At 32.7% G+C, this 17,192-nt stretch overlaps 1 protein-coding gene across 1 annotated transcript; it reads right to left on the bottom strand.

Annotated features, from left to right (window-relative positions):
- Positions 1-14,995: 14,995 nt before the first annotated feature.
- LOC127242279 (acidic endochitinase-like) lies at positions 14,996-16,639 on the bottom strand. The gene is made up of 2 exons (XM_051261759.1): positions 16,065-16,639; positions 14,996-15,563 (listed from the first exon to the last, which is right to left on the bottom strand). The coding sequence occupies exons 1-2, from the start codon at positions 16,544-16,546 to the stop codon at positions 15,170-15,172; spliced, it is 876 nt and encodes a 291-aa protein (XP_051117716.1). The 5' UTR covers positions 16,547-16,639; the 3' UTR covers positions 14,996-15,169.
- Between the last annotated feature and the right edge of the window lie 553 nt (positions 16,640-17,192).

Raw genomic sequence — 17,192 nt, 5'->3', positions numbered from 1 at the left:
TGAAAAATGGGTCAGAATTTGTAATTATCGTTGTGTATGTCGATGATCACAATTTAATTGGAACTCCTGATGAAATCCAGAAAGTTGTTGAATATCTGAAAAAAGAGTTTAAGATCAAAGATTTTGGAAAAACTAAATTTTGCCTTGGTCTGCAAATTGAGCACTTGGAAAGTGGAATCTTTATCCACCAATCAAATTATACCAAAATGGTACTAAAACAATTTCTTATGGATAAGTCACATCTGCAAAGTACCTTAATGATCGTCAGAGCACTCGATCCAATAAAGGATCCATTTAGACCAAAATAGGAAAATAAAGAAATACTTGGCCCTGAAGTGCCATATATGAGTGCTATAGGCGCATTAATGTATTTTGCCAACAGCACCCGACATGATATATCATTTGCTGTAAAAATATAAAACAAGGGAAGAAAAATACTTATAGAGTGATCAACTCCCTGAAGACACGATGGACCAAATATACCCATTAGAGGGAACTAATGCCAACAAAATAGGAACAAACTCGAAACTGACACAATACCAAGTCAAACAAAAACAGATAATAAATAAACTGATGATAAATATAAAAAATAAATTTTGATGTGGTGCTGCTTCTTTTAACAGGTCGCGCACAAACATCACACATCGAAGTCGAACCTACACCGAGGTGGCTTCCAATATTGATTTAGGTTTGAAATCTATGTAAAACAATAAGTTTAGTTTTGATAGTATTAATTATATTTGATTTTTTTAAATACAAATAAATTTACAAGAGTTGTGTTGAAAAAATATATAATTACAATGGTAAAGCATTCAATCGAAAAGATGTTATGATGTTGTTTGTACTTTCATATGAGAAAAATATATTTTTTTAAAAATAAAGTTCTATACTTTTGTGTATGAAATACCTATTTTTTTTTGCATTACATAAATTTTAGTCGGTTGCGACCAATACTTATTATAAATATTTTACTTTACAATTTAAGTATGCCTTTAATTTTTTAAGAATTATTATCAGTATTGTATCGAATCAAGTGATCTATTGTCAAACGATGATTTCAATATTTGATGTGTTATATTAGATAAATATTTTGTTATATTCTAGGCGATTTTTGGATGTAAATTTCGTATATATATGCTCCTAATGGTGTTTTTGGATGTGAATTTTGTATATAAACTTATAAAAATTAAATTTAAAATCCAAAATAAATAAAATAAAAAATAAAAATTATCCATATGTCCGTCAAGTCAGCGCCACATGACCTTTAATGATTTATTTATTAGTATATTTTTTAATTATATTTTTAATATTTTATATTTTATTTTTAATATAAAAAATATAAAATATCCACATAGCGGCTACATGGCGCTGAGACATATAGATCAATTTTATTTTTATTTTTTTAATTTTATTTTTATGTTTTACGTTTTTATATTTATTTTTTTACACATTTATATCTTTAATTTTATTATTTTTTATTAAAAAAATAAAAATTATTCACATGGCAGAACACGTGTCAACCACCTGGTGCTGATCTGGCCGACACGTGTCTGCCAGCCTGCCACACGGATACCATGTAGATATTGAGAACTAAATTGAGAAACATTTTTACTTACGAGACAATTTTAAGATAGTCTCTAGTTGCGGGACGAAAATGATAAAAGAATCTAATTACGGAATTAAAAAACAGTTTACTCATACTTATGTTATTTTGTTAACTATATATTAAATTTCTGTTAAAACTACAAATATTATTAATTATATAAAAGTTAATAAAATAATACTACCTCTGTCTACCGTCAATCTATCTATTTACTTTTTGTATTTAATCTTCAAATATAAATTATTATATCAAAACACAGTACAAATCAAGGAAAACGACAAAAGTACTTATATTGGTGCCTTATAATACTAATGAAATGAAATTTGTACAAAAATTATACAAATATAAGGATATTTTTAATGTTAAAAACAATGACGCCAAATGCAAATGAATAGATTAGCTGTGGACGGAAGTAGTATCATAACTCAACATTATTAACTAACTAAATATTATTATCTTAAATACTATATCATTAATGAAATGGTTCAATTGAGCCGAGACGAGTGGAGTATTTTTTACATTTGAAAAAAATAAAATTGGAGGCAAGAAGGTTTTGTTAGTTTAATTAATTAATTAATCATATTTGAATTTTGATTATTTTTGAATTATCTTATATAATTAAACTAACCTAAAATTGTGGCCCACTTTTCTCCCATTAAGTCTATCACATTCAAAATATACGTGAGAAGTGGCAAAAAAAATCGTGATGGACGGTTTTTCTTTTGATTATAAATACTCTCACATACGGGTTACTAAACCTACTCTCAGAAAATTAGAATACACCATCGCTATTTGAGAGCCAGGGTTTGGCAACATCATCCTAGGGTTCCACAATCTGGCACTATCTTCGGAGGTTTCCAAAGTTTGGCAACATCCTCCCAAGGGTTCCAAAGTCTGAAAACACCGTCTTCCCACGGCTCCAATTCACGTTTGCTTGGAGAAGAGAATATAGAGAATAAATCTAATTTTTAGCAATGGCAGGAGGTTTGTTTAAATTTCGCTTCCGCTAACATATTTGATTATATGTTTATTTTCTCACATTTGGTATCAGAGCCATTTTGTCTCTACTTTGCTTAGAATTTTCTTCTCATCAAATTCTTGATCAAGATTCGCTTTAAATTCTTATTTGAAAATATTTTGGTTTTCTATTTTCAACAATTGTTTTGCGATATTTTCTTGATCAAAATCCGATCCTACGATTTGAGAAAATTTCATTGTGTTTTGAGGAAAATTTTGAATTTTATTTTGAAATTAATTTATGCAAAATATTAAATTTCTGAATTTTTCCTATGTTGTGTTTCGATGGAGTGTTCAAATTCTTCTGTATTGTGCACTTCATATATGTGTCAACTTGTATACACAATTAATTATCTTGAGGAAGCTTTTCGCTATTGAATTATTGAGATACTTAATTAGATCAATTGATTAATTTAGGATATGCATTGGACTGAATTTATTACGATCGTACTATGCTTTCGAATGCGTTCTTTCGTTGTCGCGTCACGCTTGTATGGTTTAATTTCCATCACGTTAAGTGTGCCGATTATGGAGAAAAATTGATTTCTTTCAATAATTTTAGAGTGTACATACATGACATATAATAATATATGTATGTGAAATCATATGTATGTTGTCTTTTCTATCCGTGAATTAGAATATATATTCAAGCAATGCGGCACTGTATATATATATATTTCTTTTAAGATATTCTAATTAAATAATCCCATTATTTAATCAAACTCAATTAATGGAGTTTAATCGGGACAAATTGGCTGCATGTATTAACAGCATGAATCAATATGCTTAATCCAGTTAATTATTTAATGAAGCATTTGCTTACTGAACTCAAATTATGTGCGTACATTGTTTTATATCTGCACTATTTTTTTTTATAATTGGAGCATGCTGATGGTATAAATATGATTTATTTATGTGAACTTCAGTCTATATATTCATGATGTTTGTGATTTATTTTAAATTTTATTTAATTGCGGAATAGCCACAGCATCCTCGATTAATTAAAATTTTGTTCATGATTTATTTGAAATCACATTAATGGACATCAATTGTAATTATCATGTACGATGTGATGAGATCTACCCACAGGAGTCTCGTTATATTTGTACGAGTAATTAGGATAAAATATCGAGTTGTATTTCTTAATCTACCCACAGGAATTGAGAAAAGGAACACAATTTGATAGTTTTATTGTAAAGTTTTTTATGAAATCTAATTGAGTAAAACTTTAGCCCACAGGCAAGTTTTATGTCTCTAGATTCATGTTTTAACGTGTTTACATTGGTAGAACATGTAACTTATTTGTCTCGATTATTGATGAGCATGTATGTTTAATTTTGCAGCATTTAATCCTATGAATTTCTCTGACATTAAATGTGATATTCCTGAATTGACTGGTGATAATTATAAGATCTGGAAGGAGAGGATTCTCCTTCATTTAGGCTGGATGGACATTGATTATGCTATACGGAAAGACGAGCCGCCGGTTATTACTGAAACCAGCGAGCCAGATGATGTGGATCTTTATGAGCGATGGGAGAGATCTAATCGTCTTTCCATGATGCTCATAAAGACTAAGATCTCTGCTGGTATCCGTGCGTCTGTCGATCAACATGATAATGTTAGAGAGCTTTTGAGGGCTATCGATGAACAATTCGTCAAGTCTGATAAGGCTCTTGCCAGCACATTGATCATTCAGTTCTCCACCATGAGGTTCACGGGTGCGAGGGGTGTGCGCGAGCACATAATGCGCATGCGGGACATTGCGGCGCAGCTGAAAAGCTTAGAGGTGACCATGTCTGAGACCTTTCTTGTCCATTACATATTGTGCACTTTACCTCATCAGTACGGTCCATTTAAGATATCCTATAACACACATAAAGATAAATGGTCCATTAATGAATTGATGACCATGTGTGTTCAAGAGGAGGAGAGACTACTGATGGAGGAAGGTGAGAAAGTAAACCTAACGGTCCATGGCAAAAAGAGAAAGCATGACACAAAGGGGAAGGGACCTGTGCCAGCTGAGCGGGTTATAAAGAAGGAGTCTACGTGTTTTTTCTGTAAAAAGAAAGGACACATGAAGAAGGACTGCATTAAGTTCAAAGGCTGGCTCGAAAAGAAAGGTATCCCTTCTGCATTTGTCTGTTATGAATCCAATATGGTTAATATTAATTATAACACATGGTGGATTGATTCTGGTTCTACAATCCATGTTTCCAATACCTTGCAGGGTATGGAAAGCCTAAGGAAACCAATGGGAAGTGAACAGTTCATCTATTCCGGTAGTCGGATGCGTTCGCCTGTGGAAACCATTGGGACGTGCAGTTTAGTGCTGAGTAGTGGTTTTGTTTTGAAGTTGGAAAAGACTTTTTATGTTCCTAGTTTTTCCAAAAATTTAATTTCTGTATCGAGACTATCATGCTTGGGTTTTTCGTTTCACTTTATGGATTCTAGTTTTGTTTTGGATTTTGAATCTAGAACCGTTGGTTGTGGTGAAATTAATGATGGTCTTTATTCGATCAAATTGAAAAACGACACTACTTTTGATTCACTGCATGTCACAGCTGGTTTAAAGCGATGTGTTATGAATGAGAACTCATATATGTTGTGGCATCGTCGATTGGGACATATCTCAATTGACAGAATTAAGAGATTAGTGAATGAAGGGATACTTGGTACCCTGGATTACACTGATTTTGAGACTTGTGTTAGTTGCATTAAAGGCAAGCAAACTAACAAGTCCATAAAGGGTGCACAAAGGAGTTCGAATCTTTTGGAAATTATTCATACAGACATTTGTTGTCCAGACATGAATGCAAGTAATCCGAGATACTTCATCACCTTTATTGACGATTGTTCACGGTATATGTATCTTTACTTACTTCATTCTAAGGATGAAGCTTTAGAAGCCTTCAAAGTTTTCAAGGCTGAAGTAGAGAAACAATGTGGAAAACAGATCAAAATCGTCAGATCTGATAGAGGTGGTGAGTACTATGGCAGATACACAGAAAATGGACAAGCTGCCGGTCCATTTGCTAGATTTCTTCAAGAGAATGGGATTGTTGCCCAATACACTATGCCTGGTTCTCCGGACCAAAATGGTGTTTCAGAACGAAGAAATCGAACATTAATGGACATGGTGAGGAGTATGAGGAGTAATGTGAAACTTCCTCACTTCTTGTGGACAGAAGCGCTAAAGACGGCTGCGTATGTATTGAATCGGGTACCAACCAAGGTTGTCTCAAAGACACCTTTTGAATTATTCAAGGGTTGGAAGCCGAGTTTGCGACATATACGTGTTTGGGGATGCCCGTCTGAGGTGAGAATTTATAATCCACAAGAAAAGAAGCTAGATCCGAGGACTATTAGTGGGTATTTCATTGGATATGCCGAGAAGTCTAAAGGATATAGATTCTATTGTCCGTCTCATAGCACTAGAATTGTGGAATCGAGAAATGCGAAATTTCTCGAGAATGACTTGGTTAGTGGGAGTGATCATATTCCAGATACTCATTCTGAAACAGATCACTATAAAGATCAACCTACTAAGCTGAGTGATAGATTGATTGTCTTTCACGCTCCTCAAGTTCAAACGCGTGTTAGACGATTAAGTAATGAAGTTCCACAAACTGATGAAAATGATCACGTAGATCAAGTTGTTAATGAAGAACATCAAGAAAATGTTGAACAACATGTTGTTGAATCAGTTGGTCAGCAAGTTCTTCGTGATAATGATGAAACAACATTAAGAAGATCTACACGAGTCAGAAAGTTAGCTATTTCTAGTGACTTCATGGTGTATCTTCAAGAATCAGATTACGATATAAAAGCCGCAAATGATCCTGAAACGTTTTCACAAGCCATGAATTCTAAAGAATCCGATTTATGGCATAGTGCTATGAAAGACGAGATGGACTCTATGGCATCAAACAAGGTATGGGATCTTGTCGAGTTGCCTGATGGTGTAAAAGCCATTGGATGCAGATGGGTCTTCAAAACCAAAATAGACTCTGATGGCAACATCGAAAGACATAAAGCAAGACTTGTTGCTAAGGGATTCACTCAGAGGGAAGGAATCGATTACACCGAGACATTCTCTCCGGTATCTAAGAAAGATTCCCTCCGTGTGATCATGGCATTAGTAGCTCAGTTTGATTTTGAGTTACATCAGATGGATGTGAAAACAGCATTCCTGAATGGTGACCTAGAGGAAAAGGTTTATATGAAACAACCTGAAGGATTTACCTCTAGTGGTGGAGAAAATTTAGTGTGTAAGCTTAATAAATCCATATATGGATTGAAGCAAGCCTCCCGTCAGTGGTATTTGAAATTTCATGATGTTATCTCTTCATTCGGCTTTGAAGAAAACGTCATGGATCACTGTATATACCAGAAGGTTAGTGGGAGTCATATTTGCTTCCTTGTGTTGTACGTGGATGACATTTTGCTTGCAACCAATGATAAATGGATGTTACATGAGGTGAAACAATTTCTCTCAAGGAACTTTGATATGAAAGATATGGGAGAGGCATCTTATGTCATTGGCATTAAGATCCATAGAGATAGAAATCGAGGCATTTTGGGTTTGTCTCAAGAAGCCTATATCAAGAAAGTTCTAGAAAGATTTAATATGAAAGATTGTTCACCAAGTGTAGCTCCCATTGTGAAGGGTGACAGGCTCGATTTGAGTCAATGTCCGAAAAATGACTTTGAAAGGGAACACATGAGCAATATCCCTTATGCTTCAGCAGTAGGAAGTCTTATGTATGCTCAGGTTTGCACCAGGCCTGACATAGCATATGCTGTTGGAGTATTAGGGAGATATCAGAGTAATCCAGGTGTTGACCACTGGAAAGCTGCAAAGAAAGTGATGAGGTACCTTCAAGGTACGAAGGATTTTATGCTCACATATAGACAAACTGATGTGCTGGAAGTGATTGGCTACTCCGATTCGGACTACGCTGGCTGCATTGACACTCGGAAATCCACATCGGGTTATGTGTTCATGTTGGCTGGTGGGGCCATCTCTTGGAGAAGTGCGAAGCAGTCTATCACTGCTACTTCCACTATGGAGGCTGAGTTTGTTTCATGTTTCGAGGCTAGCTCGCATGGTGTATGGTTGAAGAGTTTCATATCCGAGCTTAGAGTCGTTGACTCTATTTCCAAACCGATTAAGTTGTACTGTGACAACTCTGCTGCGGTATTTATGGCTAAAAACAATAAGAGTGGGAGTCGAAGTAAACACATCGACATCAAATATTTAGCCTTAAGAGAACGTGTCAAGGAAAATAAAGTGGTCATTGAACACGTTAGTACAGAGTTGATGCTTGCTGATCCCCTGACTAAGGGCATGCCACTAAAGAGTTTCAGGGATCACGTAGCAAGTATGGGACTTGATTCTACAATGTAGTTTATTTGCACACATTGTTATTTGAGACTCTTATTCAGTTTGATGTTTTCTCGCTTTATTGTGCACATATTTGTTTATTATTGAGAAAACTCGCTTATGTTTAACCCGGAATAAATATAAGATTTATTCATTAAGTTGTGAATTTAGTTTGAGATGCTTGACATATCGTGATACATGGAAGGTAACATTCGTTTATAGAAGACCTACCGCCATGATTCGTATGTAAGGTTTTTCGTTATGTTGTGATAGTTTGAGTGGGCCAAGTGGGAGAATGTTAGTTTAATTAATTAATTAATCATATTTGAATTTTGATTATTTTTGAATTATCTTATATAATTAAACTAACCTAAAATTGTGGCCCACTTTTCTCCCATTAAGTCTATCACATTCAAAATATACGTGAGAAGTGGCAAAAAAAATCGTGATGGACGGTTTTTCTTTTGATTATAAATACTCTCACATACGGGTTACTAAACCTACTCTCAGAAAATTAGAATACACCATCGCTATTTGAGAGCCAGGGTTTGGCAACATCATCCTAGGGTTCCACAATCTGGCACTATCTTCGGAGGTTTCCAAAGTTTGGCAACATCCTCCCAAGGGTTCCAAAGTCTGACAACACCGTCTTCCCACGGCTCCAATTCACGTTTGCTTGGAGAAGAGAATATAGAGAATAAATCTAATTTTTAGCAATGGCAGGAGGTTTGTTTAAATTTCGCTTCCGCTAACATATTTGATTATATGTTTATTTTCTCACAGGTTTGCGTTCTCTTTGGCGCAAGTAGATTGGCTATTGGGTACAACCCATGATGCCTGCATTTTCCTTGCCGCAAGCAGATTCGCTATTGGTACAATCCATAACAGTCTAACGTATCAAAATTCTAAAATTATGTATATTCAAGTGAAAGTAATACATAACTTTTCATACTGAAATAAAAAATCTAATATTTGCAAAAGGAGAATTCTAAAAATTTAAATTTCTTTTATATATTAAATAAAGATATATATTATAAAAATATTTATTGCAGTAATTACTGTAACCCTCGTTTATTTCTTTGATGCACATCATATCCATATAACATTTACGTTATTTTCTTTAAAATTTGTTGGGAATTGTTACTTTTAGACCATTATAAAATTCATTTTAAATTGTTTATATATATTTATAATATTAATATATAAATAATATTTACTATTAATAGTATATTATAATTCCAAGATATTGATATAATTGTGATAATGTTATATAATTTTTATAATAATTTTGAATTATTCAAATTTATGAGATTAGTAGCATTTGAAAAATTAAACTATTGAAAAAAATTTGGATTGATGTATCACCTATAAATTTTTTCATTTTCGATAGTTTGATTAAAAAATTAGTTGAAAAGATTATTGTATCTTTCTTTAACAAAGGTTTGGGGAAACTTCATTTGTTAACACTTTTGGATCGAGTATTGGTGCGAGGCTGTCTTTATCCCCTTAATAGTATATGCACGGTCGCGCACAGACCCTTATATATTAATTATGTGATAATTATAATTCAATAAAATATACAATATATATATTATTTTGTAGAAATAATTTTTTTTATAATACAAATAAATAAAATTTTAAAAATATAGATGTTGATATAATATAAATTAATAGTCATATCATAACATTATTAATAAAATTTAAATTTAATATACGTTTATATTATTATATTTATTACCCATCAAATCAATACGTAAAACTTTTCAAATTCAAAACCAAACCTACACACAAAAGATACCCATAAAAAACCAAATTCAAAGACAATTTTTCCCAAACAACCTAGAGAAACACACCCTTGTTTATTGGTCATTTTCTTGATTGTATATAATTTTTTTAAAAAAATCTTAATATTGAAATTATATATATATATAATTAGATAAAATTAAAATTATTGAAAAATACGTAGATAAATATAATATTTTAAAATAAATTTGGATTTTATTTATATAGATAAATTATTGATGAATATTTAATTTTTAAGATTGAGTAATAATTAATTAATTAAGTTTTAAATTATTTTTCTTGTAGGTAATGGGTGTGTTCTTTTAACAAAAAATACACACATATTTTTTCAAAAATATTAATATATCATTCATACACATTCATTATTTTATATTTTCTACACAATTATCCGTACTTCAATAAAAAATACTCCTTAAAATTATCTCATGAAACAAATATGGCCCTGTGCTGTGGGGTGAACTCGTGACCATGAGGTCATGAGTTCAAACCTCCGACGCCTCCAAGTCCATCTGACCCTTACCAGACCTAGTTTGCAGTGTATTTGGTTCGGCTGGGGGTTTACCACTCAACGAGTAGCGGCCGCAGGTTTCTATGTTATATAAAAAAAATGTAACTAAGTATTTTTATAGTAAAAAGTTTTTTTTTTTTTACAAAATCCAAACTTACATGAAAAAGGTTTTAAACAAGCTTTCCAAAAAATTATATAGCAAACTTGACATTTTCATCAAAAGAAGATTCGACTGTATATAAAAAAATAAATTTAGAAAATAACATAATAAAAATAAATTATAAATTATAAAATTTCAAGTACTTACAAGATTGTCCTTTGAAAAGTCTTGTCTTTCGTACATTCTTTGAACCAAATTCGTTAATCAAATCTTTATAATTTACTTTGTCCGAAATTTAATTTTCAATTGCTACTAAAGCTAGACCGTTTAGCCTTTCTTGGGACATGGAACTACGTAAGTAAATCTTGAACAATTTTAATTTTGAAAAACTTATTTCAGCTGTTGCAACGGTCACTTGGATGGTTAACAATATCCTATAGGCAACAATTGCATTGATAAAACAATCAACATATTTCAAAAAGTTTATAATATCTAGAACATAAAAAAATTTAGGTAAATACTCTTGTAGCAAAATCAACTCTACATATAAATCATATTCGTGAATATCACAAATATCATTATTTTTAAGTGCATTTTCCAAATTGTAACAACAAGACTTTAAGTTAATACTACCTTCGTCCCACATACCGTGTCTGCTACACTGTAGACACGGTATTTTAGGAGGGGTGTAATTAGTAGATAATTAAAAATGTATTAGTGAAAATAATAATCCTATAATATAAATAATTATAAATTAAGATTAAGATAACTAATTAGTTTAATTAAAATTTTAAAAAAATAAAATTAAAAAGTTTAAAACGAGATTAAAATGTATAATCATTTTCCAAAAAAGGAAAATGACATGGTACATGGGACGGACAAAAACGGCAACGTGGACATAGTATGCGGGACGGAGGGAATATTATCTAATAAACACAATTTTTCAGAAAAAAAATAAAAAAACCAAACACATTTTCATATTGTTCAAACATGCTATCAAGTGAAACAATTGCTTGATCAATGATGCAATTAAAGAAAATAATTTTGAAATATTGTTTTGCACTTAGTGGACTTTCATAATTTAGACTTTCATCAAACTGTTTTTTTCTTTTGATTTGACGCTTTTGAGGAAAAATTGCATCAATATTCATATCAATTGTAATGTCTTTGGTAACCTCAACAACATTTGTAAAACCATTTTCTGTAAGAAAAAATCAATTTTCCAACATTTTCAATGGCAGCACAAACAAGCATGTATTTTTATTGCAATTTTTTACTAACTAAATTAACAACATATAACAAATCATATCAAATTACAATCGAAACAATAAATTCAAAATCTCATAACTCGTAATTAGCTAAAGATTTCACCTCACTTCTTATTTTAGAATCATTACCACTTTCAGCAACTTCAAGCAAAGCTTCTTTACAATCTGTAATTTGAAATCGAATTACTTTTACACTATCAACATGACTTTCCGAACGAGTAGAAAATAATGATTTTGGAGTTAAATCTTTCACATTATTTTTCAAAATTTGCCATTTTATTTAGAATTTGCAGATAAAGTATACATGCGTTGGATTATACTAAAAAAATCTCTAGCTTTTTTAGAATTATTGGCCATGTCACACAACATTAAATTAAAACTATGAGCACCACATGGAGTATAAAAAACTGTAGGATTCAAATCTAAAATTTTTCTTTGCACTCCTTGAATTTTTTCTTTCATATTTGATCAATTATCATAACTTTGTCCACGCACATCATCTACATAAAGTTCAAGAACACTTTAATTTATGCAACAAAACATCAACAAGTCCTTGTCCAATTGTATCATTCACATTTAAAAATCCTAAAAGAGATTCTTTTATGCAAACACAATTAGAAGAAATATCCACATATCTTAAAATCAAAGACATTTGTTCTTGATGGCTAACATCTGGTATACAATCAAATATTACAAAAAAAATACTTGGCCACTTTTCGTTCTTTAATAATTTCATATTTAATTGCTCAAGCAAGCAAAAGAATCAACTCATTTGAATGTTGTGACCAAGATAATGAATATGAATCTCATCACTTGTAATAAGAAGAACATGCTCTTGTATAATAGGATCAAAGTCAGCTACCATTTTAATTAATCCTAAGAAATTTCAATTGTTATTTTCATGCAATTTCTCGTTAGAACCACAGAATGCAATGTTATGTTTTTGGAAGAAACTTCACAATTGAAATAATTCTTAATAAAATATTTTTTCAATGTACTTTCTCTTTCTCAAGTTCTTTTAGATTTTCCTTATCAATGGTTTTGTTCTTTTGAAGTCTTAAACGCAACTCGTACCAAGTGACCATATTTTGAACGTGTTCTATACTAGTTTCATGTTATTTAATTCTAATACAAAGATGAGCCCAATCACTAAAACCCTCATTTGCCAATAACCCTCTACCACAACCTTTCTTAAACAACTTACAACAAAAACAAAAAACTTTGTCAAGTTATTTTGAATATACAAGCCAATCTCTATCACATTTTTTCTTATTTCGCAATACTCTAGTATAGAATGTGCCAGAAAATTGTCTTTTAAATTTATCTTTAGTGCCTTTTACAATAGATAAATCTCTTTAGGACATTTTATTGCTAACATATTAATCATTTCAAAATTTAAAGAATCTCAATTTCTTGGATAAAAAAATATGAAATATAACATCAGAATCATTATCTAAATCAGCAATACAATCACCAATATCAATATTTTCAATTCCATTATTATTAACATTATCAGCAATATCAACATTTTCAACCTCAACATCATCACCAACATGATTATCAATAAAATTTTCATTATTTTCAATATTCAAATTATTTACGATATTCAAATTATTTTCGACATTCAATTGTGGTTCTCTTATAATAAATTTATTAATTGCTCCACTCTGATATTGAATTAGTTCATCAATTCTTTTTTTTTCTTTTTGCATTTTTCATATCCCGACTCATACTTATTTTTAGGAAACATAATTTATTCTATTATATGTAAATTGTAAAAAATAAGGAACAATGAAACCTGAATTGAAATCCTCTCCATCGGCGTTGGACAAAGTGCAGCTAGGCACAAGCAGTCGAATGTGTCGCATGTCCTGTAATCCATAAACCATAATCCAACAATTTATCCCAAAAATTGAATTAAAAAAATTACTTTATTAGAATTAATAGATGAGAGAATTAAAATTATTAAATTAATCCATACCAGGAAAAAGAAAAAGAAAAGGAAGGCACCAAGGCGGCTGGTGGGTGTTGCGGTGTCTCTTGTCTGTCTGTCTATGTCACTGAAGGAGAAAAGAAGAAGATGAAGGGGGATTGTCTGTCTGTGTATGTCTATGTCGCTGAAGGAGAAAAGAAGAAGATGAAGGGGGATTGTCTGTCTGTGTATGTCACTGAATCAAGTGAGAAAAGAAGAAATAGTGGGAGGGGAATTGTTTGTCTGTCTATGTCACTGAACCGAGGGAGAAAAGAAGAAAAAGACGGAAGAGGATTGTATGTTTGTCTATGTCGCTGAACCGACGGAGAAAAGAAGAAGAAGAATGAGGAAGGGATTGTGAACGATGGCTGGAAGGGAAAAGGTGAGAAGAGAAAGTGAGATTGTGAACGTGAAGATTGAATTTGGGATTAGAGTTTAAAAAATAATTTTAGAATTAAAATTAAATTAAGTAATTACATAGAAGAAACAATATAAATTTAAATTTAAAATTTAATTTTGAAATTTTATATATCTAATAATAATATATTAATATTTTAAAATATAGCCCATTTTCTAAAGTTGGGCCCTGAGTGTCGCTCACTTTGTTCTCGCTAATACCTGCTCCCAACTCTGACGGTGTGTGTTTGATTGATTATATAATACTGCCTCCATCATAATTATAATGGTGTGTTGATTGATTATATAATATTATTATTATTTTTTTTTATTGTTGTTGGGGTAAACTGTTTTTTTAGTCCCGTAACTTGACCCCTTATCATTTTAGTTCCGTAAGTGGAGCCTGTCGCAAACTAGTTCCATAAGTGAAAAATTTTCGCTGTTTTAGTCCTCTGGCGCCGGAGACGCCCGCGTGGCTCGCCGGAGGTGACGTGTCCGCCAGGTGTCCCGCTAGGTCAGCGACACTTGGCGGACACGTGGATTTATTTATTTTTTTCAATTTTTTTTAAATTAAATCAAATTTAAAAATTAAAAAATATATAAATAAAATTAAAAATAAATTAAAAATAAGTTTTAAAAAAAATTAAAAAAATAAAAAATAAAAAAAAAATCCACGTGTCCGCCAGGTCAGCGACACGCTGACCTGGCGGACACGTTACCTTCGGCGAGCCACGCGGGCGTCTCCGGTGCCGGAGGACTAAAACAACAAAAATTTTTCACTTATGGGACTAGTTTGCAACATGCTCCACTTACGGGACTAAAAAGACAAGGGATCCAGTTACGGGACTAGAAAAACAGTTTACCCTTGTTTTTTTTCCAAAAATAATCTCCAACTATTTTTTTTTTTTTTTTTTTTTACTTGTATCATTGTTTTAATAATATATATATTTTTTTAATATTCTAATTTTTGCAATAATTTGAATGCTTCAAATTATCGAACGTCGTCAACACAGACAAGCATTTTCCATTTCACTTAACTCAACAATCAACCCAACACTGACATATAAATACACACTCGATCGATTAATTAATTACGTACAAGGGTGGAATAATTCAGACATGGCTCTTTATAGAGGAGCTGTAGCCAGTATCATAGTACTTAGACCACAGCATGACGCCTCCGTACTTGCCGGAATCCTTGATCTCCGGCAGGACCTGCGAGGTCAGATCCCCTGCCGGAACAAACCCACTTCCAGCAGCCTGCGGCGAGGCCGGCAGGCCCAAGAATATCTGTCCAGCGGGGACTGTATTCCAATCCTTCCAGGCCTTCTCCAGGCTGGCCATGCCTGAAGAGTACTGACACGGCGGGTTGTTGTAGAACTGCACCCACACGTAGTCGAACAGTCCTGTCTCCAGGGCTTTCCCCACATAGTAATCCGGGAAAGGGCATTGCGGCGCTGCCGTCAAGTACACTTTCTTCCCACGCTTTCCATAATTAGAAAGGTACCTATATATACATATATAAGTAAATTGTATAATTATCATCTTTTTAGATAGAGGATGCATATATATATATATATATATAGACAAAATTGCCCATAACTCCCTTTTGGTTTCGAAACTCAGCGTCAATCCTTTTTTACTTTAAAAATTATATAACGCCCCCTTATACTTTAAAAAACGTTGCATGAAACCCTTTGCAGCGTAAATTCCCTTTTTACTTAAAAAAAATTGCACGACATCCCTTATATTTTCAAAAACGTTGCATGAAACCTCCGCATCATGCAGAAAATATAAATAGAAAATCATCTTCTTATTACACAAGGGAAGTTTCATGACGGTGGGATTTTATGCAACATTTTTCAAAGTATCAGGGGGCGCCATGCAATTTTTAAAGTATAGTAAAATTTTATGCTGAATTTCGAAAGCACGAGGGAGTTATGAACAATTTTAAGTGTAGGTTGTAAATATTTTATAGTTTGAGGTGATGGTGCGGTATGGTGCGTACCTTGCTAAATCATCCCAATAAAGATTGGTCCCTCCTTCGATGTCAAAGTCGATGCCATCCAACACAGCCTTGCCCAAGGGGCGGTTCGCGGATTTACCTCCCAAGAAATTGTCCCACAAGTAGGTGGCAACTTCCCTGGCATCCTCAGTGGAGTTGAGGTAGTAACTGCCTGCGCCCCCTCCGATGGATAGAATAACTTTGATGCCTCTGGCCTGGCAGGACTCGATGTCGGAGCTGAGGCCTGTGCACGCGTTCGAGTAGGGGTCACAGTGTCCGGCCAGATTGATCATGGGGCTCTGCCCATTCCCAAACGTCGGGAGAAAGGCTATGTTCACAAATTGGTAGTTCCCGGTGGCGCAGGTCTCCGCCAATGTGCCCTCCCCGCCATTCTGGCCCCAGTACACTGAGATCTTGCCGGCATGGGCATGGCAGATGGATATGAAGAAGCAGAGGAATAATGAAAGAGGAATATTAGAGGCCATTAATTAATTGTTGAAATTGAACATGCAAGGGCTATTTTCTTATATATCTCATGTGTCTAAGTGCGTGTATATATATAGAAGAGGGAGCGCGAAAGGGTTAAAAAAGGCTTCCTTCTTTGGAGGCAATCAAATCAGTGGTCTTCTATTAAGAATGGAATGGTAGAGTTCATCTGCGTGTAACCTCTGCTCGCTCTGGATGTTCCTGAATTATATTCTTGACTCTTAATTTAGTCTCTCTTACTTTCATGCATGAGGGCAATCATAAATAAACATATATACATATATATATATATAATTACCTACAAAATATACCTAACAAGAGGTAGCATAAAAAATACTTGTATTTTGTATGATAAATAAACAATGGTCTTAATCACAAGCTCCCGAAGTAAAAAAAATAATTTTAGTTTTGATAGTATTAATTATGTTTGATTATTTTATATATATAAATACAAATAAATTTACAAGAATTGTGTTGAAAAAATATATAATAGCAAAGTGTTATGATGTTGTTTGCATGGACGGATCCATTTGGGGCTTTGGGTGTCACCCACCCCCGGCCCCTGAAAATATATTTTTTAAAATTTTAAATATAATAAAATTGTATATTTTTAATAATTTTTCCTCTTATTTTTTAATTTTTTAT

This window comes from Andrographis paniculata, unplaced genomic scaffold, assembly GCF_009805555.1.
Source record: "Andrographis paniculata isolate CXL003 unplaced genomic scaffold, ASM980555v1 Contig86END, whole genome shotgun sequence".
Lineage (NCBI taxonomy): Eukaryota > Viridiplantae > Streptophyta > Magnoliopsida > Lamiales > Acanthaceae > Andrographis > Andrographis paniculata.
The sequence above is the reverse complement of the archived record's forward strand: the minus strand, read 5'-3'. Positions and strand labels throughout refer to the sequence as shown.

What these genes read in the sequence shown, in the direction of transcription:
- LOC127242279 (XM_051261759.1), bottom strand. Translation starts at nt 16,546, where the DNA reads ATGGCCTCTAATATTCCTCTTTCATTATTCCTCTGCTTCTTCATATCC. An exon ending in TATTGGGATGATTTAGCAAG is followed by an intron (nt 15,564 to 16,064) that starts GTACGCACCATA and finishes ATGTATATATAG; the next exon opens with GTACCTTTCTAATTATGGAA.